This window comes from Pipistrellus kuhlii, unplaced genomic scaffold (genome assembly GCF_014108245.1).
Source record: "Pipistrellus kuhlii isolate mPipKuh1 unplaced genomic scaffold, mPipKuh1.p scaffold_m20_p_10, whole genome shotgun sequence".
Classification (NCBI taxonomy): Eukaryota; Metazoa; Chordata; class Mammalia; order Chiroptera; family Vespertilionidae; genus Pipistrellus; species Pipistrellus kuhlii.
In genome coordinates, this window is record NW_023425405.1 from 20404342 (window position 1) to 20431464 (window position 27123).

The following is a 27123-nucleotide window of genomic DNA, read 5'->3' on the forward strand; positions in this document are numbered from 1 at the left end:
GCAAAAAAGCACGCCGGAAACTCTTTTTTCTGGGGGCCAGTTCTGAACGCAGCAGAGTGGGCCCTCGACTTTGGAGTGAGGGTAAAATGAAGGGTGAGCATTAGAGTGAAAAATCTAGGGTTTCAACCTGGAAGGGGGGGAGGGGGGAGAGGCTCCCGGCCTTTGCGGCGCTGCCTCATGTGAGCAGGGAGGTGGGATGAGGTGGGACGCGCCTGCGGCCCACTAGCTCAAGGTCTGGGGTCCCGCACCGCCTCCCAGAGCCTGGGCAGAGCCCAAATCCAGCTGCCACCCTGATAAGGACAAATCCCACACTCACGTTTCACTGAACCCCACTCCCCTCCTCAAAACGCGAACCCGTTCCCCCCCCCCCTCCCCGAGCGTTTTCAAAATATGTTCAGCACCCTCTCAATTAAAATTCTCTTCTTGTCTTGAAGGGTCCAATTTTCTTCCTTTCTTTTTTTCCTGCTGAGGAGGGAGGTGGAAGTGGGTGTGTGTCGGGGAGTCTGGTTCTGGCGTGGTGCTGGCGGTGATAACCTGCGGACACCAGGCTCTGGAGCAAATAGCCAGCGAGACAGCGCCGGGAGGGCTTTTTGGGGGAAAACAAAGATCAAACTGGACCCGAGACATCCGACGCAAACCGGGGACACAGCGAACTTCAGCCTCCCAGAATGCCCACTCCGCAATAAGCTGTTTTTTTCTTTTCTAAAGAACTGTGGCTGATTTTGAGGGAATTTCCCACCGCTGGAGAGAGAGAAACAGGAGAGAGATGGAGGCTACCTTCCTAAATGTATAATAAATGCATGCACACATGCTACATACCACACGTATGTATAATGTGCATACATATGGATGTGATTAGGCACATACCTATCCCGACACCATTGACTTGCCTGGTCAAAGAATAAGGCTGAGACATGTCGTGCCTGGGAAAATGGTGCGGTTTATCTTTAAGGAGGCTAGAAAAATAAGCGATGGGGCTCACGTTGCACGGATGACATCACTAGCCTAGGGCTGCACGCTCCCGTGTTCTCTCGTCGGTGGGTTTTAGCCAAGGCTGCAGCGCCCGGCGCCCGGGAGAGAGCGAGCGCGCAGGCAGTGTCTTCCTCCGAAGCCCGCGCCCGGGCCAGGCGGTCTCCCCGGTCTTCCGGGCGCAGCCTGGGCTCCCGCTCCCCGGCACCAGCCTCGCCCGCGGAGCCCCGGAGCACCGGCGGCGGGGGCTAGAGGAGGCAGGGAGGGGAGGGCGAGCGACCCAGCCTCCCTCCCTCCCCCACCCTCGCCCCATCCACCTCGGCGACCACCGCGCGCAGGGAGCCTGATCGTGGGACGCGGAGGCCAGGACGCTCCTCTCTTTGCGCGCTGCCTGCCCAGTGAGCCGGCGCCTGGGCCCTGGGTGGGCTGCGTAGAAAATGGTGCAATCTGAGAGCAGCTGATTGTACTTGGGCAAAAGCAGACACTGTGCGAGAGCGAGCGCCGGGCTCCGGTGGCGGGGAAGGGGCGGGCTGTTTGGAAGGGCCGGGCCTCTGTGTGCGGCGCCTGCAGCGTTTTCCTTGCACCTGGGCGTGCGGCACGTTCCCGGGCTCCAGGGGAGCCAGCCGGCTGGAGTGAGGCGGCGGCGGCGGCACGAGAGAGGCGGGCCTGGAGGAGGCCGGGCGGACGCTCCGAGGAGAAGAAGAGAGCTGCGCGGAGGCCGGCTGCATGACGCCCGGGGGACGGGCTGCCCGGCGGGCGGCGCGCAGAGATCGGGCGACCTGTCCATGGTGTTGAAGGCGCCGCGCGCCCAGCCCCGCGCCTCCCGTGCGGCGCGCCCCGCCGGGCGTGCGCCCTCCTCGGCTCAGCCTGCCCCTGGCGCCAGCCAGCTGCCCCCCAGTCGCCGCGAACCCCGGGCCGCGGTTTGTCGGGGAACGTCGTCCGGCCCGAGGGGAGGCTTGCATGGCCAGGCCGAAGGCAGAACCAGGAGCTCGCTGCGAAAGGTCGGCCGAGCCCGTGCGCCCGCGGGGAGCCCGCCTCTGAGCGTGGCGTGCCGGCCACACAGAGCAAGGGACCTGCTGCTGGGGACCGGAGGACGGGGATTTCTAAAAGAAAATCACCTTCCTTGGCAGACCCAAAGGGGGAGAGCCGCTGAGAGGGAGACATAGGCGGGACTCAGGGCAGCCAGCCTGGCATCCAGAGGTCTCCTTCGCGGACCGGCCGCTTCTCCGGGGTTCAGTGCATCCTGTCATTGAGGAGCGCCTCCTGACAGCCCGCCCTCACCCCAAGAAATCGCTGAGTGAGAGGGCCTCATCGTCGCCTTCCTAGAGAAAGCCCAGCGACCCCACTGCAGCTGGGGGCACTTGGGGTTCAGTTTCCGGCCGGAGGGCTGCGGCGCCCGGAGCTGGGTGCGGATTCGGCCGGGTCCGAGCCATCGCCGCCTGCGGGGCGGAGAGGAGCAGAGGAGGCGGCCTTGCCTTGCTCGCTGCCGTCCGAGGCTGCACCTGTGCCCCGGAGGATGCCCAGGGACCCGCCGGAGCCCCTCCGGATCAGAACTTTGTAGGCTGCGAGCCCCCACCCCAGGGCTCCCGGAGCCGCGCGCAGGCAGGCAGGCAGGCGGGGGGCGACGGGGAGCCGCCGCGAGTCCCCTCCCGTCCCCCCTTCCCCCCTTTGGCTCGGCCGCCCGCCCGCCGCTTTGTTCGGGGCGCGCGGAGGGAAGGCGAAGCTGCGGCGGGTCATGCCCACGGTGTAACGGCGAAGGAAGCGGAGGCATGGCTGCCGGAAGGTTACTGCTCTACACGGGCCTCTCGCTGGCGCTCTGCGCCCTCGGCATGCTGGCCGTGGCCATCTGCTCGGACCACTGGTACGAGACGGACGCCAGGAAGCACCGGGAGCGGTGCAAGGCCTTCAACACCCGCCGGATCGACCCGGGCTTCATCTACAACAACAACAACAACTTGCCGCTGCGGGCGAGCCGCTCGCGCCTGGACCGCTGGGAGGGCAAGCTCCTCCGGGCCCGGAACCGCAGGCAGCTCTTCGCCATGAGCCCCATGGACGAATGCAGCCGGCAGTACAACTCCACCAACATGGGCCTCTGGAGGAAGTGCCACCGGCTGGGCTTCGACCCGGAGATCGAAGCTCTCATTCGTAAAGGTAAGCACCAGCCGCGAGGCGTGGCGCTGCGGACAGCCTGGCCCCAGCTAGGCCCGGCAGCCCTCTCCCTCCTAAGCCTGGCGGAGGTCTAAGCAAGCCTCCTGGGGCCCGGACGTCAGGTTGTCAGGCTCTCCCAAACCTCCGAGTGGCCACAACTCGCCTCCCCATAGCTGGTGATAGAGGCTTACCTCTCCCCCTCCCTACTCGCCTCTTGTCTTGCATTTGTCTGGTGAGATTCTCATGGTCCAGGGTAAGATATAATGCTGAATCAGTCTCTTAAAAGGGAGGGAATCTGTAATGTGCTGTTAACAGAGGAAGCCCTTTAAGAGTGCTATGTTGGGGTAGTCAGGCTCCTGGTTTTAATCTTTTTTAGCTTTTGAACTGATTCATCAAGGGAAAGTGGGGGAAACATCTCAAGCAGAAGGCCTTATGGATGCCAGAACGTTTGCTGAGTGTTGTACTCTACCAGGCATGTTGCAGGCATTGGTCATATAAATATCAACAAATTCCAGCTCCTGCCCTATGGCAGCTCAAGGCCTGTTGACCAGTGGCATCATACCACCGTTCTTGATTACTCCTTTTGAGAAAATGGTTGACAAATGACTTGTGTGCATGCAATATTTAGCGGGGTCTGACAAGCACAAAAAAGTAGTTTTTCAGGTAACAACAAAGTGGGTACTGCAGAGAAAAAAAGAATACCATACCAAAGTGTACCAAAACAGGAAAAAAACCCAGTATTTACAAACCATAAAAATTTGATACTTTAGTATGATCACATACATTTTGAAATCTGCTTTAAAATGAAATTTATAAATTTTGCATGACATATGCTTTGGGGGAGATCCCGTTCCATTAACCCACTAAAATAGACTTTAAATATATTTTTATTGATTTCAGAGAGGATTTGAGAGGGAGAGAGAGAGAGATAGAAACATCAATGATGAGAGAGAATCATTGATCGGCTGCCTCGGGCCTGCCCCCCACTGGAGATTGAGCCTGCAACCAAGGCATGTGCCCTTGACCAGAATCAAACCTGGGACCCTTCTGTCTGCAGGCTGACACTATATCCCTTGAGCCAAACTGGCTAGGGCTGGATATATATTATATTGCTCTTCTATGGTAGCTATGTCTTGGAAGATGTGGTGTGATCTCAAGAGTCTTCTTTTTTACTTCCTGCTATGTTTCATTTTTTTCAACTATTAAATGGTGGTGGTAAGCTGAAAACAATGCTATTCATCAGCCTTTGAGGCCAAGATATAAAACAATTCTTAATGACTCTTAATATAATGGAGGTTTGATCTGTTTTTAAATATAATTGGTGAGAACAGATGTTCTTTAATTTATTAAAATGTTGAAATGGATAAAAACTGTTAATAAAAATGTCAGTTGTTTAAAAATGTCAGTTGTTTAAGTCTGGTCTTGGTGGCCCTTCAGATTTAGGTGAGGTAAGTCCAGACAGAACTCATCTTAATGCTTATGTTGTAGATTCTGTAGAATGACTAGGGGTTTTAGCTAATTTGGCTCCGAGTGTGTTAATATGATAAACATCACATCTGTTTCATGTTAGGCCCTTTTTAGTGCAGGGTGACCCATCTGGAGCTCCACAACTTTGTAAAGACACATGGACATTAGAGAATTCCAGAAGAGAACAACTCGGGTTTGGATTTTGGGAAAAGAAGAGCAAGCAGAGTAGTTTTTGACCATGGGTGACTTTATAGTAGTTTTCAGATTCTCAGATTCATAAAATGTTGTTTTATCCCTTATTTTCTGCTTTCATTAAAATCGGAATAGTAGGAAGTTGGCCGAAATGTTAGGAAGAATTCATGTTAATAATGACTGATAAACACTCGTAGGATTTACTGAAGGACATTCTTGAATTTCCTACCTCGAACGTCTCCTGAAACAAGACAGGTGTCCTTCCATCTGATAATGGTTAACCCCACTTAAAAAAAGGAGGGTGGCATTCATGGCTTCTGATGGTTGCAATGAAGGCCCTGATTCCCTGTTGCTCTGCTTAGCAATCCAGCTAGAAAGGTTGACTTGGTCTGTGCACCAGAGGGATTGGTTACCATAGTGACATGTTCTTCCGGTGAGCTGGAAACACAGTGACAGGAGAAGGGATAGGGGAGGAATGCACAACATTTTGACTGTGTATTGACCAATTTTTAATTGCAGCAACAGAAAATGGACATGGCACAGCAGGGGGATTGAATGCACTGATACCTAGAGTTGGCAGGGCGTTGTATTTCATTCCAACTAATGGACATCCTGTTCCCCATCACCCAAAATATAGCAATCACTGTCAGCTGCAAGCACCCGCTCACCATGGCCGTTCTGTCCATTTGACATTCTTGTTAGGTATTATTGAGATAGATGGCATGCCAGCATTACAAATCTTCAGAGGCTTAAGGTCACTATCTTAATTTTTAACCTCAGAACAGAACCTTTGAAAGCCAGATCTTCTATAAGCAGCAATAGAAACATTTTGGAAATAAGTACATCTTTTATTAGTAGAATTCATAAGCCATTCCAATAATATACCAAATATAATTCCTAGATTTAATCAGTATTCTTCCCAAATGGGCAGATTTTAGAAGGAATTTTAGAAAAAGAAATGAATATCCCTATAGTTAGATCTAGGGAAATAGTTAGGGAAATATTTTTATCTCACAGTGTTCATTGTCAGCCTCAAAAGATATCTTATGCCTTTGTTTTTCTTTGAAAAATCATGGGAAAATTAGAGCTTTATCTAATTGGTCATACAGCTCCTGAGAACTGAACCATTTGTTAAATTAATATTCATTGCATTAGAAAGTGCTGTTTGTGCATTTAAAAACAAAACAAAATCACATAATAAGAAATTAAAAGTTGCCTTAGCCAGTTTTACTCAGTGGATAGAGCATTGGCTCCCGGATCGAAAGGTCCCAGGTTCAGTTCTGGTCAAGGGCACATACCTCAGTTGCAGGCTCGATCCCTGGCCCTGGTCAGAGCCTGTGCAGGAGGCAATCAATCTGTGTCTCTCTCTCATAGATGTTTCCCTCTTTCGGTCTCTCCTCCTCCCTTCTAGTCTCTCTAAAAATCAATGGAAAGATATCCTCAGGTGAGGATCAACAACAACAACAAAAGACAAACAAAAAAAGATAACAAAAGTCAGATCAATATTTGATTTGAAGATAAAGTTTTTTGGACTCATGTTCTTTCTGAAATCCATGTCTTCAGTGCCCAGCCGCTGTAACTGTACCCACAAACACACATTTCTGGTCACTGTGTGTGTGTTTGTGTCATTGAACTGTATGTTCCTGGAGGGCAGGAAAGATAATCATTTGTAAAATACAGCCACCTGATGGGTGCTACTTGGGAAATATCTCATACAAATTAGGTTCACAGAAAGGTATCTATCAAGTGCTTTTTCTAATTGTAGGAACACTGGAAGAAACAAAGAACCAGCGTGGCTCTCAGGGCAGGTTAATATTGTAACATGCCACAGGATTTAACAAAAAAGATTTTTTAATTTTTAAATTTTTTTTTTTTTTTTTTTTTTTTTTTTTTTTTTTTTAGCAAAAGCTCTGTTAAGGAATAAGGGAAACACAATACCTTTTTTTTTGGGGGGGGGGGGTAACATATATCATCAAACAGATACAAAATCACTCACAATCATTATTTTTCACATTAGATTATATTTTAACCATTTCCTTCTTGGAGGTATGTGCCACGTCAGCACAGCCAAGCGTTCATTCAGCGAGCCTGAGTGGGGGCGAGGAAGGATGGAGAAATGATAGACAATGAGAAAAAGCTGGGTCTAGGTGGACCTTCCTGCCTGGCTGAGGCCACAGAGCAGATCCAGACTGCAAAGTTGATGCTTACTTATAGTCAGGGGTAAATAAGGTAATTTATAATGTTCTTATAAGTTTCACTTGTTTTGGCAGCACTTGCTGCCCCTCCCACAGCTCACTAGCTACCCAGGAAAGATCTAGGGAGCAGTCACAAGATCAAGCTTAATTATGCTTAGAGGACTGTGCCCTCCAAGCTGGGACTTGTTTGTGACTTTGCCAGCAGGTCAGTCCGAGGCTTAACCCTATAAGCCTACAGAGGTAGGATTGGGTAGAGGGTGTAGCAAGGGTAGAGTACCCTTGAATTCCCATATGACGGTGCCTATAATCAGGTCTCTGTCTTCTTGCTGTTCAACCTTGTCCATGTCTCTCTCATAAGTCACTGCAAGCACCGGGGGCAGATCAATGACAGGATCAGTTTCTGAAAACCAAGAGACTTCCAGATCTTTAGGAGGAGCAGCTACAGGTAGGATTTTGTTCCTGGGAACATTTAAATTCTTTGATTTGTACTGAAACGCTACACTTGAAATAGATAAGTAGACCTGCAGTTGAGATTCTAAGAACTTTTAAAAATCATTTGATAACAGGCCTTATAATAGAATTTGACCTACATAGTTAAATTCCATTTACTTTACTTTAAATACAATATTATACATAGCCACAAATTAATAATGTATTCAGCAAATATTTGCTGTGCACATATTATGTGATGGGCACACATCACCAGGATGTTTTGAGTGCTATGTGGGCCTAATGCCTCTAAAAAGACCAAGCACATACTTTGTTTCAGGTGAAGATAACTAAACCTGTTAACTTGGGCTTAAATTTAAGTATATCATTCTACACTTGTGAAGAAAAATTACTACTTGAATTTTGGGAAAGAAGTTTTTAATTTTATGCTATGTCTATATTTTATTAATTGTCCCATCTTTGACTCATAGGATTCTTTTTCTCTGTCCCCTCCCTGTCCCGACTTCATTATAAGTTTCTGGCAAAGTCGACTTGGTGGGAAAGATAATTAATAGTAATAATTGCCAATGTCAATACCAGGTACTCTTCTAAGAGTTTACATATATTAGCTAATTTATTCTTCATAATAATACTCTATTACTATTATTTTCCCCCTACTTTATAATTGAGGAAACAGAGGCACAGAAATGCCAATGAACTTGCCGAGCCTCGTGAAGGTGCTAGATTCGAACTCTGGCTCCAGGTTTGGGAACTCACCCACTGTACTCTACTGTCACCACAGTCTGTTGGGGCAGGGGCAAGGTGGAAAAGAAGCTGGTATATTGATCCCCTGAGTTGAAAAAGAAACAGGAAGTCATTTAGGAATCTCCCTGAGGTGAGACCCGAGAAGGAAGGTATTTCACGTGGCTCGATCTTGCTTTGAGACCTGCTGACCAAAGTGTACACATTATTTTCATGTGTTTTTGAGTATTTACTTTGTCCATTGTGGTAGATACTGAGGACATCCTCATTCATTCCACAAATATTTATTGAAGGCTTTGGGGCTGGGTGTTATGGAGAAATTAACCTTCCAGGGGGTAGAGCCTGACAATAAATAAATATGTATGGAATGAAAAATAATGTCTAATGAACTAATGTATTATATAAGATAAGGTGGTGAGGGCCATGAAGTGTCTTTGCCCTTAGGAAGCCCAAAGTGCATGTAAGCCAAGAATTAAATAGTTCATCAGTTTTGGTTTTATAACATAGAGAGGCATGACTGGTTCACAGGCAAACATATACAGACACTCATGGTCTTTGTATATAGCATGATCCCCGTGCATACCCTTATATGTATTCCCAGATGTACACGTCAGTGCACTCTTAGTCACATCACTCCTCCCCTGTCATATTGAAAATATAACTCACCAGTGAGATTTGACAGGGAAGGAGCCCTGTGATCCTATGGGCAAATGTATCGGTGAGGAGAGAGAGAAGGCGGGGTAGAGAGATGTGTTTTGAACATCTGCTGTGTGTTGAGCCCTCTGCTAGGTGTTGAGGGAGAAGAAAGAGGCAAAATGTGGTTCCTGTCCTAAGGGAGCTTTAGCTCATGGTTCCCAAGTTCATTGTCATGAGTGGTTGGAACAGGTTCTTCCTCAGGAAGTCATGTCAGTATCAACTGGATGAGGGATCAGCTAGTTAGGGAACACATGGGTGAGCTGTTCTCATTGAGTCAATAAAGTCAAGAGCCTTATTTCTGTTCAGGAAGGTTGGCTTATTTTTTTACTAGGATAAAAATCAATTTAGAGGATTGATTCGTATATTCCATTTTGGATTGTCAGTTAAAAATATTTTCTCCTTCTCTGATATTAGTAGGTGATTCTAAGCCTTCAAATAGAATCCTAAACAAACTCTGGGTTAGTTTGACCCTTCATACACACACACACACACACACACACACACACTCACATGCCCTTTCACACTCTAACATTTGATGAGAAAGTTAAATTTAAGTGATAGAAAGTAAATAATAGGTAAATGGTTGAAAGAAGGTGAAAACACAGACACACACAGACATGCCCATATACATCTAGACATTAGACAGTAGTCACAAATGTTCATTCAGATGCAGATACTTTTATAATTACTTATCCCAAGCAATACACATGGAAGAGGGACTGCACACTTGGTGGATGAATGGATAGAAAATTTGTTCTAACATCTTGATTGGGCATCTGCTGTCATTGAGACAATGCATGCATCTTTTTAGAAGACTTCCTTACTTCCCATCCTATATAATAAAAGGCTAATTTGCAAATAGATTGAATGGCAGCATAATTGAACAACCGGTCTCTATGATGTACACTGACCACCAAGAGTGTGTGTGCAGAACATGGCGAGTGTCGGCTGCTGCGGTATGATGGAGCTGGTGAGCAGGGGCACCAGACCGAGGCAGGGGTGCTGATCACTGTCATTGGGGCGAGCCTCTGGTGGTTACTGAAAATTTTTTGCTCCTGCACGCCATGACCCCACCCAGTGCTTGCACCCACTGCTGGCACTGGAGCCACCACTCCCATCCACTTCCATTGCCAGTCCCGATTGCTTGTGGCACCGTCACCGGGTGTGAGTGGTGGCTGCTGGCCTGTTTGTACTGAGGGCTTCTCCCACCTTTCCCTGCTCCTGAGGGGCGATTGGGGCAGCAGTCACCATCTGACAGTTTGCACCTGCTGACAGCGCTGGCCCCCTCCCACCTGCTGCTGGCAATGGCCCCAATCGCTCTGCATCTTCAGCAGGTGTGAGTGGGGCTGGTGGTGTCAGTGCATGGGAGTGGCAGCAGCGGGAGTGGGGTTGCCAGCAAACAGGGGACTGGCAAATAGTAGGTAAATGGTTGAGAGAAGATGAAAAGGGAGGGAAAGGAAAAGTGGGGGAAGGAAGAGAGAGAAAGAGGAAGGGAGACATCCCTAAAGGGAGCATCCCAGGTGCTAGTTTATCATCAGAGGAGGTGGAAAACAGTGCAGCTAATTCCATACCCATATAGAATCATGTAATTAAAAACTCACCTTTTCTCTTTCTAATGATCTGCGATGCCATGTTGCAGATTGGGGTTGAAAATTTAAAAACTGAATGGAGAAAGGTGGTGACGTTTGCACACCAGTGTGAATGTATTTGATGACACTGAACTATACAGTTGAAAATAGTTAAAAATTCATGTTATGTATATTTTACCACAATTAATTAAATTCAGAAAGAAATTTAAAAACTCAGTAGAGAAAGGAACTATCAATAGATGACTGGTCATTGTGCAGACTACTTTATAGCCAAGCATCTTCATTCATTCAACACATTTATTGAGCACTTATTGTGTGCTAACCACTTGGGACAGCAGTTAGTAAAACAGATAAAATTCTTCTCAGAGGGCTTACACTTAAACAGTTTTGAGCATTATATCCTTTTTTGTTTGTTTTTCTAAATAAAACTTTTAAAGAACACCCATATATAAAAAAGTTATGAATACATTCCTTGGGTCATTTAAAAATTATTGTATGATGAAGAACACTTCACTCTATTTATTCTAAAAATGACTTTTCAGTTCCAACTACGACAAGTACATTTCTCAGGGTGGAGGACCCTGAATGAAATCCAGAGTTCCTGTCCCCAAAGAGCAAAAAAAAAGGAGGATGTGTTAAAGGAGAGACACAAACGCCACCCTGAGGTTGGCATGCGGAGATTTAGGTGCTGGGCCTGAGAGTTCCTGAGCTTTGGAGCATGTAGGGGAGACTCTCCGGGAGGTTATCTGTGGATTGACAGGGTGAAGCCCTGGCCTCGTTTTAAATTTATTAATTTCTTTTGATGAGGTAATTCTTGTCCACCCACCCTTGTCCCCTAGACTCTTAGAGTCTCTCCCAAGAAGCAGCCTTCACTACCAGAATTTTAGAAATCATTTCAGAGAGATTCTGTTCAGCAATCTTTAAAAATAACACCAAGTTGCTGAAACCGATTTGGCTCAGTGGATAGAGCATCAGCTTGCGGACTGAGTCCCAGGTTCGATTCCGGTTAAGGGTATGTACCTTGGTTGCAGGCACATCCCCAGTGGGAAGGGTGTGCAGGAGGCAGCTGGGCGATGTCTCTCTCTCATCGATGTTTCTAACTCTCTATCCCTCTCTCTTCCTCTCTGTAAAAAAATCAATAAAATATATTTAAAAAAATAATAAAAATAACATCTAGTATAAATATGTCAGGTAATGAACAGGTGATTCAAGGATGAAAGCTTATTTTTTTGTAAATTTGTCCACACGGCGATGGCCTGTCCGAAAGCCACTGGGAATCTCTTACAGGAGATGTTTATTCTGAGGGGAAGCTGCTGTTGGCTTTCAAGGAAGTTTCACAGATTTGCTGCTTTTATGGGCGACTGCAGTGTCTGAATTATTTCAATTGATTTTTTTTTTTTTTGGCGTCAAAGTATTGTATTTTGCCAAGAAAAGGCAATTTGCTTGATATTAGGTCATCTTCATAAAGTTATATCATTTTCTGTGTTTTAAAATGCCCTGCTGTTCTGTATGTCGAACCTCACCCCGTTGGACACTTTATCTGCTCCAGAGCCTCTCTCATTCATCTTTGCCCTGAATTTCTCTTCATCTTTCTAATAGCAGTTCTGTTCAGACAAACACGACTCCTATTCCCCGAGGCCCTGGAGTATTTCGCAGACCTGGACGTACTAGGGTTGTTTTTACCTTAAAGAAGCTCTGGGCTCATATGCTGCTGTATGTCTGCTAACACAGCATGGGGGTGTAGCTGTCTCCTGTCTCCTGGGGCTGAGGACATGTGTACCTTGCATCCTGGAACTTTTCTTCCTGGCTACGTGCACACAAGTGCATGCAATGCATCCGAGCATGTCCATGGCACCACTGTGCGTAATGCAAAATTGGTACATAAACAAAGACGATAAATGTAAGTGTCCATTAATACAAAAATCAATATTGCAGAATGGCATAATCATACAGTGGAAGGTATACGTACATTAAGTATGATGGCCAAAACTGGTTTGGCTCAGAGCGTCGGCCTGCGGACTGAAAGGTCCCAGGTTCAATTCCGGTCAAGGGCATGTACCTTGGTTATGGGCACATCCCCAGTGGAGGCGGGGTGGGGGGGGGGGAAAGGAGTGTAAGAGGCAGCTGATTGATGATTCTCTCTCATCGATGTTTCTAACTCTCTATCTCCCTTCCTCTCTGTAAAAAATCAATAAAACATATAAAAAATAAGTATGAGGACTCTACATGTTTTCAAGTGGATAAACATAAAACTTGAGTGAAAAAAGCCGGGTGCAGAATGAAATGCAGACTGTGATGCCATTTATACAAAGCTTAAAAACATCGAATAACATCAGATATTGTTTATGGAAACATATTTGCATTGTATTTATGGAAAATATGCCTGGGACCGATAAACATAACATGAAGAATGATGCTTACATTTCTCAAGACAGGAAAAGAGATGGAATTGGGAAGGTGCTTTAAAGTCATCCGTGATATTTTATTTCCTAGAAAAATGAACAGAAAGATCTGAAGCAAGTGGGGCATCCACATGCTCGCACACTCCAGCAGTGTGGAAGGTTTCTACAATTCAGACAAGAGTTAACATTTTCTTCAGACTGTACCGCTCGGTGTACAGGAGACTGGTTCTTTAAGGAACATCCTTGGAAAACTTTGTCTTTGTGGCTCTCTGAGACTGACTTTTAAGTAGTAGCAAGAGGCATTTAGAGAAGAGGAAGATCAGGTAACCCCTAACCAACAGTTTGTACTAACAGTAGCTCATGGGAAGGGTTTAGAAAGAATAAAATTAAGTTTTACTTTCTGATGTGGTATTAAATAGAAGAAATTAGGGCTTTAAACTGACTTATTTATTTCTGAGATAGAGACCAATGTACAAATCATTTCCCCCCCACTCCCCTTTTGTAAATATCCCGCAGCTCATGGCAAAACCAAGAGTTCCAGCCCTAGCCAGTTTGGCTTAGTGGACAGAGTGTTGGCTTGCAGACTGAAGGGTCCCGGTTTTGATGCCGGTCAAGGGCACATCCCTGGGTTGCAGGCTCAATCCCCGGTCCTGGTCGGAGCATTTTCTGGAGGCAACCAATTAATATGTCTCTCTCACACCAATGTTTCTCTCTCTCTGTCTCGACCCCTCCCACTCTCTCTAAAAATCAATGAAAAAATTACCTCGGGTAAGGATTAACAAAAAAGAAAAAAGAAGCTACTACTGAATGAATAAATAAAAGGGATATCAAGTCAATCTCTCTCTTCCTCCCTCTGTCTCTTTATAAATAAATAAATAAATAAATAAGTAAGTAAGTAAATATTCCATATCAGATTAAGAACAAAACAAAATAAAAACAAACAAACAAACAAAAAAACCTCCAAGAGTTGTAAGGGTTAGAAAATTAAACTATAGCTATCCTTCTGATGAACTTGATCAGGGCTTGAGCTTTAACTAGATAAGGGACAGGGACAGGGAGAGTGTGGGACAAGCCAGAGACGATTACCAACACCAGGGAAGGCCTTTGACCCACACGTGAACTAAGAAAGAAAAAGCACTAAGAATTAAGAAAAAGAGTTACTAAGAAGTCAGAATTGTACTTTACTTTTTCAGCGGTTTTCATATCACTTTTGAAACGGAGGGTGTTAGTTGGTGGAACTTGAAGTCGTTTTATGATTGATGAATATGGAACAGAGTCTTTATCCTTAGAATTGTGAGGGTGACCTAGGATAGGAATATGCTCTCACTCTATACCTGCGAGAGCTGGAACAGGAAAGTCCCACCGGAGTGTCGGCAAGGGCTCCGTTTATACCTGATAGTGCTTTAAAACACTAGGCTGGGCCTTCAGTTACTAGGGATCATGAAAGTCCCCAGGTTCCATTTCAGCGGTGATCAGGCAGAAGAACCTCCATGTTCGTGCTTCCGTAACCACAGGGCTGACGAGCTGCCCAGATGCAGCTCCAGGCAGCCCTGCATCCAAAGGTTCCAGGTGGGTGCGCGGCACTATTCATCATGCTCTGTGGGGAGGTGGACCCAGGAGGCACGTCTGCAAGTCCTTCAATGAATTTGGGAAAGGCTGGCCTCTGTGGCTCCAGCCTCTCCCTCCCGCTCCCTCCTCCCTGACTATGTCAACACACAGGAAGCAGAAGGCAGTCCTGCTTAGCCTACATCCTTTCCAAGGGTGGCCTTCCTCCTGGCCTGGCTTTCTTCTCTTCCTCGCCTGCATCTTCAGGATACCCAGTGTCCTCCCCTGTCCCCAGGCTGGGACTGCTCCTTCTCCTTGAAAACTCTGCCTTTTTGCCCTGGCTGGTTTGGCTCAGTGGTTAGAGTGTCAGCCGGTGGACTGAAAGGTTGTGGATTCAATCGTGGGTTCAATTCTCTGTCAAGGGCATGTCCCTCGGTTGGGGGTTTGATTCCCAGGCCTGGTAGGGTCGGGGTCCGTGCAGGAGGCAACCAGTCGATGTGTCTCTTTTACATTGATGTCTCTCTCTCTCTCTCTCTCTCTCTCTCTCTCTCTCTCTCTCTCTCTCGCTCCCTCCCTCTCTCTCTCTCTCTCTCTCTCTCTCTCTCTCTCTCTCTCTCTCTCTCTCTCTCTCTCTCTCTCTCTCCTTTCCTTTTCCCTCACTCTCCCCTCCCTTCCACTCTGACAATGAAAATAATATCCTCCAATGCGGATTAAAAAAAAGAAAAAAGAAAAGAAAACTTTGCCTTTCTTAGCTTTGGAGACACCATTCTCTCCTAGGTATGCTTCTGTTTCTGTCCTTACTCCTTTCCTTTGCTGGCTCTTCTTTTTCAACCCATGGTGTTCTCCAGGAATCCACCTCTTTTCCTCACCCTTCACACACTCATTGATCAATCTCATTCACATCTAGGACCATTTTCACCCCTTATGCCCATGACTTGTTGCACTGAAATTCTCTTGCTCAGACTTTCCAAACATCTCGCCTACTGGATATCTCTATTCCATGGGTCCAAAAGAACATATTTTCTGCCTCTCCTCTTCTCCCCTTTCTCTCTCTCCCTACCCTCAGTCATTTCTCCTTCATGTTCCTCTGTCTTAGGGAATTACATCACTGCCTCTCTACTTGCCCAAACCAGACACTTGGGCATCATCCTTAGGGCTCTCTTCCTTCCTGCCCTCCTCACCCAGGCAGGCACAAGTCACCTTTACTCCTCCTACTATGTTCACCTCCCCATCCTACTGGAATGCTGCTGCCAGACCCTCACCATCATGCCCCTGTGGCGCTCTCCGGTTTCCCCATTCCCTAATCTCACCTCTTGTCAATGCTTTCAGTTCAGAGTGATTATTTCTAAATGTAAGTCTAAATATGTTATCGCTTTACTCAAAGTTTGCCAGTGGCTCCATCAGTCAGGATAAGGTCCATCATCCTCACCTTGGCACATATGTCCTCACAGCTCCTGCAATGTGCCCTCCCGCTCATCCATCTCATCCTTTTGCGTACTTCTCTTTACCAGCTTATCCTCCTCCAGCCCCAGTGAAGGTCTTCTGGGTCCCCGAACAGGTTAAGCTGTTTTAATGCCTTGGGAGTCTTTATTTATGAAGCTTCTTCCTTTGCCTGAAAATCCCCGTTTTTGCTTGTCTCTCCCCGCACCCCAAGTCTGCTTGGCTAACACCTATTTTTTAGGAATCACCTTCAGGCCCCTCCTTCTTCTCTTGCTTGGTGTTCTCTCACCCCACCTCCCAGGTTGCATTGCCTTTTTCCTCCTTAGCTCTCTGTCACTCACCAAACACACCCCCTTCCTAGAACCAGTGACATTTTGTTTCTCCATAGGTTCCCCCTCTTTTTGAAACTGTTTTTGAACTATTTCTTATTCATCTTTTTATCTGCAGTGTTCTGCATAATGCATGGGCCATAATAGGTATTTAATACTTATTTGTTGGATGAATGAAAGTTTACTTCAGTTAATGCAGTCGATCTGGAAATGTTATTTAACAAAGAGCCATGATTTCATTGGGCTAGGGAGACTCACTATTAACAGGAAACCTGCTGTGAATTGTTCTGTAATGCATGTGATAAACTTCAATTTATTTCCTTTGTTAGGGTTTGTATTTTTCTAAAGCACCCATATTTCTGATTCACAAGAGGAGAATTTCAAGTGGGGACTATTCCATTTTTCCTGGATTGGGCTTCTTCATTATGATCTTGCCCACTTTTCTCTCTTCTTCATGCCTTTCCTAGGCTGGTCTTCTTCCCTTTCACAGTACATTGGCTAAAGAGAAGGCTCCCTACATTTCTTGTTCCTATCGTGGATGTAATTTTCCAAATTTACTGTTGGGTCTGGCATATTTGACAGTTTCTTCAGGATTTCTCTCGGAACTTTAAACTTTTTTTATCATCAGGAATGTCTTCAGGCTACCCCCATGGAGCCTCCCTCCCAACTGTTTATTTAGGGCAGCTTCCTCAAATCTCTTCTGATGGTGATTTTGGTCAGATAATGAATGAGAAACAGAGACTGGACCTTCTGTGACTGACTCCTCTCTGGTTCATACCTCATTTAATTCTTCATGACTTTCAAGAGGGCTGGGTCATGGCATATCTGGCTCCATTATGGTTGGTGATCAGCATTGTTCACAAAAATCATTCTGGCCGAGACCGGTTTGGCTCAATGGATAGAGCGTCAGCTTCGGGACTGAAGGGTCCCGGGTTTGATTCCGGTCAAGGGCATGTACCTTGGTTGCGGGCATATCCCCAGTAGGGGGTGTGCAAGAGGCAGCTAATCGATGACTCTCTCTCATCGATGTTTCTAACTCTCCATCTCTCTCCCTTCCTCTCTGTACAAAATCGATAAAATATATTTAAAAAAAGAAAAGAAAAAAAAAAGTCATTCTGTCCACAGAGGGCTTGAGGACAGAAAGGCATTGAGGTCAATCAACACATCTCTGCTTGTGAAGACCACCAAGTCCAGTTCAACGATGGGTGAAAGAGATGTTCAGTCTTCAGGGTCTCCCAGAAGACTGGGTCATTTCACAGTGAAGGTTTAAGGAATTTTCCTGTAGTCACAGGACCTGCTAAGGGAGGAGCCCATGGCCATCTCATTTGATAAGTAGAGTAATTCTTTAGGTTTCAGTAGATAAATATAGATGCAGCTGCATTGCTTGGTTCTCTGAACCGGGTTGAATAAGTGATTCATATCAAGGAAACATTATCTGTGACCACCATAACTCCAGGACTCACACTAGTTAAGTCTGTGCTGGGTTTGAGTTAGAATACTGATTTTCATTACTTTCTGCTCAAGTTGTATAAAGTGCTACAGATCAAATTCAGAGTATAATTCAGTAGTAACCATTGGGTAGGAATCCCATCTTGTGTTTTATTTTTAAATGTATATTTCTATTTATTTCAAAGAGGAAAGGATAGGGAAAGAGAGATAGAAATATCAACGATGAGAGAGAATCATTGATCAGCTGCCTCCTGCATGGCCCACCCTAGGGATTGAGCACACAACTCAGGCATTTGCCCCAACAGGGAATCGAACCGTGAGCTCCTGGTTCATAGGCTGATGCTCAACCATGGTGCCATGCCGGCCAGGCTAAGCTGGTGCTTTAAAGAGCTGGCTTTAGTTGTAAAAGTAATTATGAAAAGTATGATGAGTTATATAGTAATGTGAGTCTCCTAAAATGGTGGGTAACCCTTACCCTAGAAAACCCTTCTCATATATGTTTATTTTAAAATCTATGAGAACCCAGAGGGTTTGTTCAAACTGGAAGGTGGCATTTCATCTCTTTGGTTCAGCAGAGTCACTAACAGTTCTAAGAGGGACTTTTATGCTTCTGTGCCAGCAGCATGCCTGTATCAGCTTTTGTTACACATATCTGTAGAGGTATGGCTGGCTGGGCGCTTGCGGATCAATAAGCTGCTAAAAAGGGAGATGTATCAGAGGCCATAATGGCTTCTCTGCAGAAGATAGATCGTCTCCAGGTAGTGAATGCATTTAGGAGCTACAACACGATGATATCCCTGCATTGGGGTCCTTATTATTTAGAAGAAAGAAATGGACTCTTTCTCTGAAGGTGGTGAGTCCTGCAATAGACTTTCACAGGCTAAAGCACATAGTCCAGGGGATTTTGTATCCACTGTTAGAGCTGAATTCAAAACAAAATCAGTTTGTTTTAATGGAAGAATCTCAGATGGAGAAATACGAAGTTAATTTCTTTTGCCTCAAACACTACTGGATTATAGTTGTTCTTGGTTGTCCTATTAGTTAAAAAAAATCTTCCTATCATCTGAACACTGGGGTAGGCTTGGATCCAGCATCAGTGAGGAGTTGGGAAAGGCAGAAGCCCTAAACTCAGAGTGATAACGGATAGGGTTGGAGGGTGGTAGAGGCTTAGAGAAGACTGCACAAAGCTCCTTGGCTAAGGTTCTTGACTTTCAGGCTTTGTGCGCAGTTGAGCTGAGGATGCTTACACATAGGTGAGTTCCTAGGGCTGTGGGGTAACAGTTTCTACTCTGGGATTCTCATTCATGCTGCATAAATAAATTAAACAGATTACACATCCATTTATTCAACAACTATTTGGTGAATATCTCTACTAGGGGTTTAAGGTATAGTAGTGTACCAAATAGGCAAACAACCTTCCCACATGGAATGTGTATTTTATTGAGTTAATACCGTGCTTCCCCCAAAATAAGACATCCCCTGAAAATAAGACCTAGCCCAACTTTGGGAGAAAAAATTAATATAAGACCCTGTCTTATTTTTGGGGAAACAGGGTAAGAAGGTGAATAAATAAAATATGTGATATCTTAGACAGTGATTAGTACTAAGGATAAAAAAGCATGGAAAGGGATAGGAAATGTGAAGGCAGCATTGAAAACGTAGTTGGGGTGACCAGGGAGGACCTCTCTGAGAAGGTGACTTTTAAGTAAAGACCTGGGGACATGAGGACATTAGCTATGGGAACATCTGGGGGAAGAGGATTTCAGATAGGGAGTAGCAAGGGCCGGGCCCTGATGTAGGAGAATGGCTGGCATATTGAAGAAATGATGAGGATGGCAGAATGACAGGGAGTGAATGAGGGAGCCTGTGGTAGAATATGATGTTGGAGAAGTAAAGAGTCACCTCACATAAGCTTTGAAGGCCATAGGAAGGAGTGAGACGGGATGCCATTGGAGGATTCTGAGAAGGGAGAATGACATTAGATTTATGGTTTAAAAGCATCACTTGGGTTGCTGAGTTTAATAATAGATTATAGTGGGGCATGTAAGGGAAAATCAGTCAACATAGATGGAGGCTGGAGCTGGAGTGATGACAGAAGAAATTGGGTTCTGGATATATTTTGAATGGAGAACTATCAGAATTGGCTGATGGATCAGATAAAAAAAAAGATAAGGAGATTATACCAGGTTTTTAGCCTGAGGAGCTGTTAGCGTTGCCATTAAATATGGTGGATAGGACTGCAGGAGGCTGTTGATTTGGGGATCCATTATTTTGGATATGATTACCAGATGCCTTTTAAATGCTTAAGCAGAGAGGTCAATAGTTAGTTGGATATATTGGCCTGGCTTCGGGGGAGACGTTTCGCTTGGAATGTAAATTTAGGAGTCATCAGCTTATAGATTTAAAGACATGAGATAGAATGAGATCACCTAGAAAGTGAGCGTAAATAGAGAAGACAAGAGGTGTAAGTATTAAGTCCTGGGCCCACTGACTTTACAGAGCTCAGGGAGATGAGGAGGAACCCGCAAAAGAGACTGAGAACAAATAGCTAGTGTAGTGAGGGAAAAATTAGGGAAGAGTGTCCTGGAAGTCAAGTAAAGAAAATGAAGGAGGAGGAAGTGATCAGTAGTGTCGAAGGCAGCCAGGAAGTCATGTAAGATGAGGCTGAGGCTTGAACTTTGGATTTCACTATGTGGAAGTCATTGACTTCAGTGATGGATTCAAGAGTGAATGGAAGGAGAGGAGGGGTTGGAGACAATGAGTGCAGACACTTTTAAAAGAATTTTTGATGCAAAAGTAAGGAGAGAAATGGTAACTAGAATGACAAATGAGAGAAAATGAGAGAAATAATAGCATAATTGTAGGCTGATGGGAAGGGGAAAGACTGATGGTTTGGAAAAAAGAGGGAGGGAAGAATTGCTGAAGCAATTGCTAGAGAGGATGAGGCAGAAAGAAGATAGAGACAAGGATGGAAGGAAAAGGGAGGTGGCCCAGGAAGAAACACAGAAGATCAAGGAAGTAATAATTCAAGACTTTCTTGATGCAAGTTATCAGTCATCTTGCTCACAGTACAGTCTTGTGGGATAATTTGAGCCAAGAGCTTTAAATCTCTCAGAGGCAAGTTTTTATAACATGTCAGCATCTATTGTCATGAGCATCTAATGGGAGTTTCTCTGAAGAAAACAGGATTGGAGAGTAAACTACATTCTTTTTTAAAAAACAAATATTTTTATTGACTTTAGAGAGGAAGGAATAAGGAGGAGAGAGAAACATCAATGATGAGAGAAAATAATTGACTGGCTGCCTCCTGTATGCCCCTCACTGGGGATTAAACCCATAACCTGGGCATGTGCCCTGATTGGGAATTGAACCGTGACTTCACAGTTCATAGGTCAACGCTCAACCACTGAGCCATGCTGGCTGGGCTGAACTACATTCTTGTTATGCATGCTGGCTTTGCTCTCTGCTTTATAAAAAGGAAATCGTTAGAGTGGCGTAATTGTTCTTTGCACCATGTGGCGGGTGATCTGTTGGACATCCTGAGACATTTGATCCTCAGGTGTTATTTGGAATGTGATATGTTATGTCTTGAAGAATGGAGCTCTGAAAAATTTAAGAAGGTTTCATTAAAAAAAGATTTTGAATTGAGTTTTAGAGAAAGGAAGGGAGAAGGAGAGAGAGAAAAAAACATTCATGTGAGAGTGAAACATTGTTAGGTTGCCTAACTGGCAACCCAGGCACGTACCCTGAATGGGAATTGAACCAGCAACCTGTTGGAACATGGGACAGTGCTCAATTAACTGAGACACACTGGCCAAGGCAAAAGGTTTCATTTTTAAAAGAAAGGACAGCCTATCCTCAAACCTCTCTTATTAGCTGCTGCAGGGATCCATAACCAATGGTTCTGCAGTTTTCTATTGAACGGCATCACTCTAATCAGAATCTTAGGGTACTTTGGCTCTAATGACTAGTCAGGTCATTTTTGAAAGCTGCTTTATTTTCAGGCGCATTCTTGCCTTGTCATCCCAAAACTGCTGCACTGTGTCTGTGTTTTAGAGCTACTGATTAAATGACAGAAGACCCATGATAGTGCAGAATTAGTCTTCTTTGTTTATTATACTGTAAGTGTCTCTGGAAAACAAAGCCCTAGAATTTCTGGTAACATCTCAGCAACAAATATTTTCTACTTGTAGGCATTAAAGTCACAAAATCTTCATTTCTGGAGGAGAAAAGGAGTGTGGATTTTGTAAAAAAAAAAAAAAAAAAAAAAATTATGAGCCACATTTATAGGCAATCACTTGTCGGCACATTTTTTTGAGAAGGTATGGATATTATTAGCCTCTATTATTTCTTCCTTGGGTACTGTAAGGACTCAGAATTACAAGAAAAACTGTGTAAGTTCTAAACACAGAGTAACAGGTGCAAGTCAGTGGAGCAGGTGTATATAATTTCACCTTGGCCTCCTACTTAAATCGGGAGGAAAATGGCCCTGATTTGGAAATGATGTGGGAAATGCCATTCATTGCTACCTATAATTGCACCTAGCTTTTGACCTTTTTTTTTCTATACCCTTTAGATTTGTGCCTGAGAGTATGTTTGGTTCCGGCTGTATTTGAGTAAGTTTTGAATTTCCATAAAATCTCTTTCAAGGGGTGTGTCATGACCAATTTTATTTCTTTTCAAGCTCTTAGAAAATTCATATCTTTTATTTTTTTCCTGTTAGGTTATTGCCACTTTCTTCCACAACTATCACAGCAATAGGCTTATTCAATAGGTTGCTCTCTTCCCTAATTTTCTATCACCTACTTGCTCTCTGTCTTTTCAGTAGCTGCTTATTTATAGCCTTTCACTGGTACTTTTTTTCACCAGTTGAACTCTGACCGCCTCACCCATATGTGAGAGCATATACAGCAGGAATGATTATCCCCATTATGCACGAGGTACCTGAGAGTCAGGGAAGATTTTCATCTGTTGTCAGACTCGTAAATAGTAATATGGACTGTTGTCTTTTTCTGCCCTCTTTCAACCCCCACACTTCAGGATTCTGTCTCCTGGTGCTGGTTGAATTGGAGAAGTGCGTTTGTATTTGCCTGTTTTCAACTCCTACCTCGCATTATATGGATAAAGGGAAGAGCAAGTGCTGGTGGTGGCACCAGGCAACCAAGTCATATCTCTTCGCTGTCACCAATAGCTCAGACATGGTACCTAGAGGGGAAGAAACTCACAACTCATTTCCTACAACATGATTAGCCTCTTGGTCAAATTCTTGCTCTGGCTCCTTATAATTGGCATTTCCCCAGACTTGAGGGGGAAATAGTTTGATAGAGTAGGGTTCCAATTTAGATATTTTGTTAACACTCTGCTTTAAAATGTGTAGGCCAGATGGTTGCCCTACAAAGTGTAGCTTTCTGTTCACCAAATTTATTTCTCTTTTCTTATGAGGGCACAGCCAGACTATTTTCTCCCAGCATTCTCTGCAACTAGGGGTGGCCATATGACTGAGTTCTGACTAATGATGTGGATATAAGAGATATATTCCACTTCCATGTCTGCTCCATAAAATTCTTCTTTGTGATCCCTTACTTTCTTCTATCTACCCTGTTTCCCTGAAAATAAGACAGTGTCTTATATTAATTTTTGCTCCCAAAGATGCGCTAGATCTTATTTTCAGGGGATCTCTTATTTTTCCATGAAAAAGAATATGGTACACATTTATTGTTAAATGAAAATAAAGAAAATTTATTACCTGTATACGGTACGGCAGTATGGTAGTTGTCAACACAAACCAGACAAACTGAGTATCAAGAATTTACTCATTTATTCAGTGACAATCATGTCATCATTTTCTGGAACATCATCATAATAATCCAATTCCTGAATTTCCTGGTGAATTTCTTGTGACTCCATTTCTTTCAGAATCAGTGGACCAAATCTCTCATGTTTAGCAATAGCATTCTGAGACAGAGCCTAGGGGGGGCTTATTTTCGGGGGATGCCTTATATTTCACTCAGAAGGAAACCTGTAAGTAGGTCTTATTTTCGGAGGATGTCTTATTTTTGGGGAAACAAGGTGTGTCTGGATGCCATGTTCTGGGTAATGGTGGAATCCAGAATTGAAGATAGCAAAGCCTGGGGAAGTCTGAGTCCCTAAATGACAGGGAACAGTGGTCTCTTCTGTCTTGCTGACCAATCAGACTTTAGTGAGCAAAAAGTAAACTTCTTAATTAAGCCAATGAGATTGTAGAGTTTATCTGGTAAAGTAGCCAGCATTTCATATTTACTCATGAATGTGATAATTTAATGCACCCTCTTTTAACTCTGATATGGAAACCTAGATTAGAGCAACCAGTAAACTTTCTACATCCAGGTTGGCATAATAAATGCTAGATCCTTCTACCAATACCAGTATTATAATGGTGTTTTATTCATTTATAAATTTATACTAGAGGTCCAATACACGAAATTCATACATGGGTAGGGTCCCTAGGCCTGGCCAGCAATCAGGCCAATCTGTGGGGAGCCCCTCCACTGGCACCACTTTGGCTAGCCTGGCACCACCTGCTCACCGGCCTCACCCTCTTGCTACTGCTGCTGGTTGCCTCCCTCTGCAGGCAACTGGTGGGGTAATCAGGGGGCCCTTACTGGACTTGCCTTGGCTGGCCTGGGGCCTATGGGTTGGGGGCAGCTCCTGTGTTGAGCATTCACCCCCTGGTGGTCAGTGCGTACCATAGTGACTGGTCATTTCCTCTCCATTCTGCCATTCATTCGATTTGCATATTAGGCTTTTATTATATAGGATGTATGCATTTGTAATGAGGTTAGAAGAAATAAAGGATTACTCAGTATCTTTTCCTCTAGATTTTTAAGTATTGTCAAAGATGGATGAAGGGAAAAGCAAGTACTGGTGATGGCCTTGATCCATGGTCCTGACAAATTTATCATTTTCATCGTGTTAAATTTTTCAATCTCCTCCTTCAAATCTCATTACCTTTAGTGTGTGCAGTATTCCTTCTTTTAGAGATTATCCATTAGACAGTTATTTTTTTTTATTAAATAATCAGACCTTTCTTTCTTTCCTTTTAATTTTTTTTTTGGGGGGGTTAATCCTCACCTGAGGATATTTTTTTCATTGCTTTTCAGAAAGAGTGGAAGTGATGGAGGAGTGGAGAAAGAGAGAAACATCAATGAGCAAAAGACTGATTACCTCCTTCATATGCCCTGACTGGAGCTGGGGAGTGAACACCCAACCTAGGTACATGACCTTGCCTGGGAATCAAACCTGTGACCCTTCGGTGCACAGGCTGACACTCTAACTACATTGAGCAACATCTCCAGGGCCAGACTATTTTTTTAAAATCTTGATTTGCCAAAATCTTCTACTCATGATTTTCTATTGTTTCATGACTTTATCTAAAAAGCTCCATGCTGCAAGTTCCCTTCCCAATGACTTTTTCCCAGCCAGGAGGCATTGCTCCAATTTATTACTTCTTTTACTCACTCACTTGCTTGAATTTAGAGCTTATGGCACTTGAAATTTTGGTACTGAAAAATTTCTGCAATGCCAATGTTCTTCTAATGCTAATCACTCACACTAAACTACATACAAAACTGTCCCTTTAAAGGCCTTAGCATCTTATTTTATTTATTTATTTTAAAAATATATTTTATTGATTTTTTTTACAGAGAAGAAGAGAGAGGGATAGAGAGTTAGAAACATCGATGAGAGAAAAACATCGACCAGCTGCCTCCTGCACACCCACTCCTGGGGATGTGCCTGCAACCAAGGTTACATGCCCTTGACTGGAATCAAACCCGGGACCTTTCAGTCCACAGGCCAATGCTCTATCCACTAAGCCAGACCAGTTTCAGCAAGGCCTTAGCATTTTAAATCCAAGACTTATCAGTTTTATCATAACATAATTTATTTTTATTTTATTTTTTTAATTTTTAGAAATTTATTTATTTCTCCCTTTTCTTAATTATCATAACATAATTTGAATTGTATGTTTGCTGTCAACCCAATTTAAAAAAAATTATGTGTAAAGTGGTTTGTCTAGGTTTCTGTTTTAAATATCTTCTTAGAATATAAGTATATAGTTAAGAGAAAAGATTGGAGTTATACTGCTTCCAAATTCAAGCTTCACTATGTCCTGTGTGACCCTCAGCAAGTTACTTTTTCAGACCTCAGTTTTCTTATCTGTAAATTGAAGATTTTATTTTTAATCATAGAATTATTGTAAGCGTTGGTTGAGTTTATTTGAGTATTGTTGTACGTGTTGAGTGAGTTTATATAAGTAAAAACCCAAATACAGCTCCTGGCACATAGTAATTATTGACTACTATTACATTTAAAAGTTGAAAGAAAATAGAATGGATTAAATGGGATAATTTGTATGTAGGTCTCTGCATTAGGTAATTGCCAAAATGATCTCTGTTGTCAGAAATGCCATACGGGCAAGCACATATCTGGAAGTCTCCTGTTTGTTGTATCTGTTGGACTGTGTTTTTACCTTTCAGATTAAATTTTCTTTTTAAGTAATCTGTCTTTGCCTCCCATCTTGGTCACCTTTATTTACAAAATCCAAACCGAACAAAAAATTTGTTTAAAAATCCAAAATAAAAACTTTACAATTTTGCTAACGCTTGCTTGACTACACAGTGCACTCTATAGCAGAACTGGACCCAGGGACATCTCCCTATTCCAAATCTTTCCCTCCCCTGATAGAACTCATTTTCTCTACCTTCCTTCTGATCATAGCCCATCATCTTAGGGAAGCATCTGAACAGATCCTGTAAATGACCAATAAAGCTCAATGCTTGGGCCTTCCCAGGGAACTTGCTACAGAAATAAAAACTAAACTTTAAGCTAAAGGAATACATTTCTAATGTGAAATTTTAGGTATTAAGTGGGATGAGTATTTTGTGGTCACATTATTTTCTAACATTATACAATACATAGCTCCCTCCTCCCCTTTCTTACTTGCCTGGTTATGATTAAGCATTTACACATTAATTCACTCTGAATTGAATAGTCAACTTGCTGAATGGAATGAAATATGGCTAGCAATTTATTGTTAAAGAGCCATCATGAGGCATCTCAAAGACAGATGCAGATCACCAGAGAGCTCCCATATCAGTAGGGTCCGAACTCCTTGATTGGGCACAGAAGCTTCATTTCCACTGCTGTAGATCCATAGCAAATCACAATTTCATATGTGTCAATTAAGGACAATGCATAAATGTGCTGTTGTCCTTAAGTTCAGCTATTGGTGAACGTTTAGTTGGCCTCACTGTGCTAGGCTGAGTCAAAGCACAGACTCATGCTTCCGGCTTTGCCACTCACCTGGGGTGACTGCCTTTTGTTTTACAGCTTTTGTCAAAAAGTAAAAATGGTGTCTCTTAATTCACATATACTCACATGGGCAGTTTAAAAATATGCAGATTCTCAGACCCCTGATTCTATAACTTCTTTTTAAAAAAATATTTTATTGATTTTTTATAGAGAGGAAGGG

General features: G+C 43.9%; 1 protein-coding gene across 1 annotated transcript in view; it reads left to right on the forward strand.

The window, feature by feature from the left end:
- Positions 1–786: 786 nt before the first annotated feature.
- The window catches only part of TMEM178B (transmembrane protein 178B), a 335310-nt gene continuing 308973 nt past the window's right edge, over positions 787–27123 (forward strand). Inside the window, exon 1 of the mRNA XM_036428780.2 lies at positions 787–3120. Within this exon, the coding sequence (XP_036284673.1) occupies positions 2739–3120 (382 nt within the window). The 5' untranslated portion in view covers positions 787–2738. The remainder of the gene's footprint in view (positions 3121–27123) is intronic.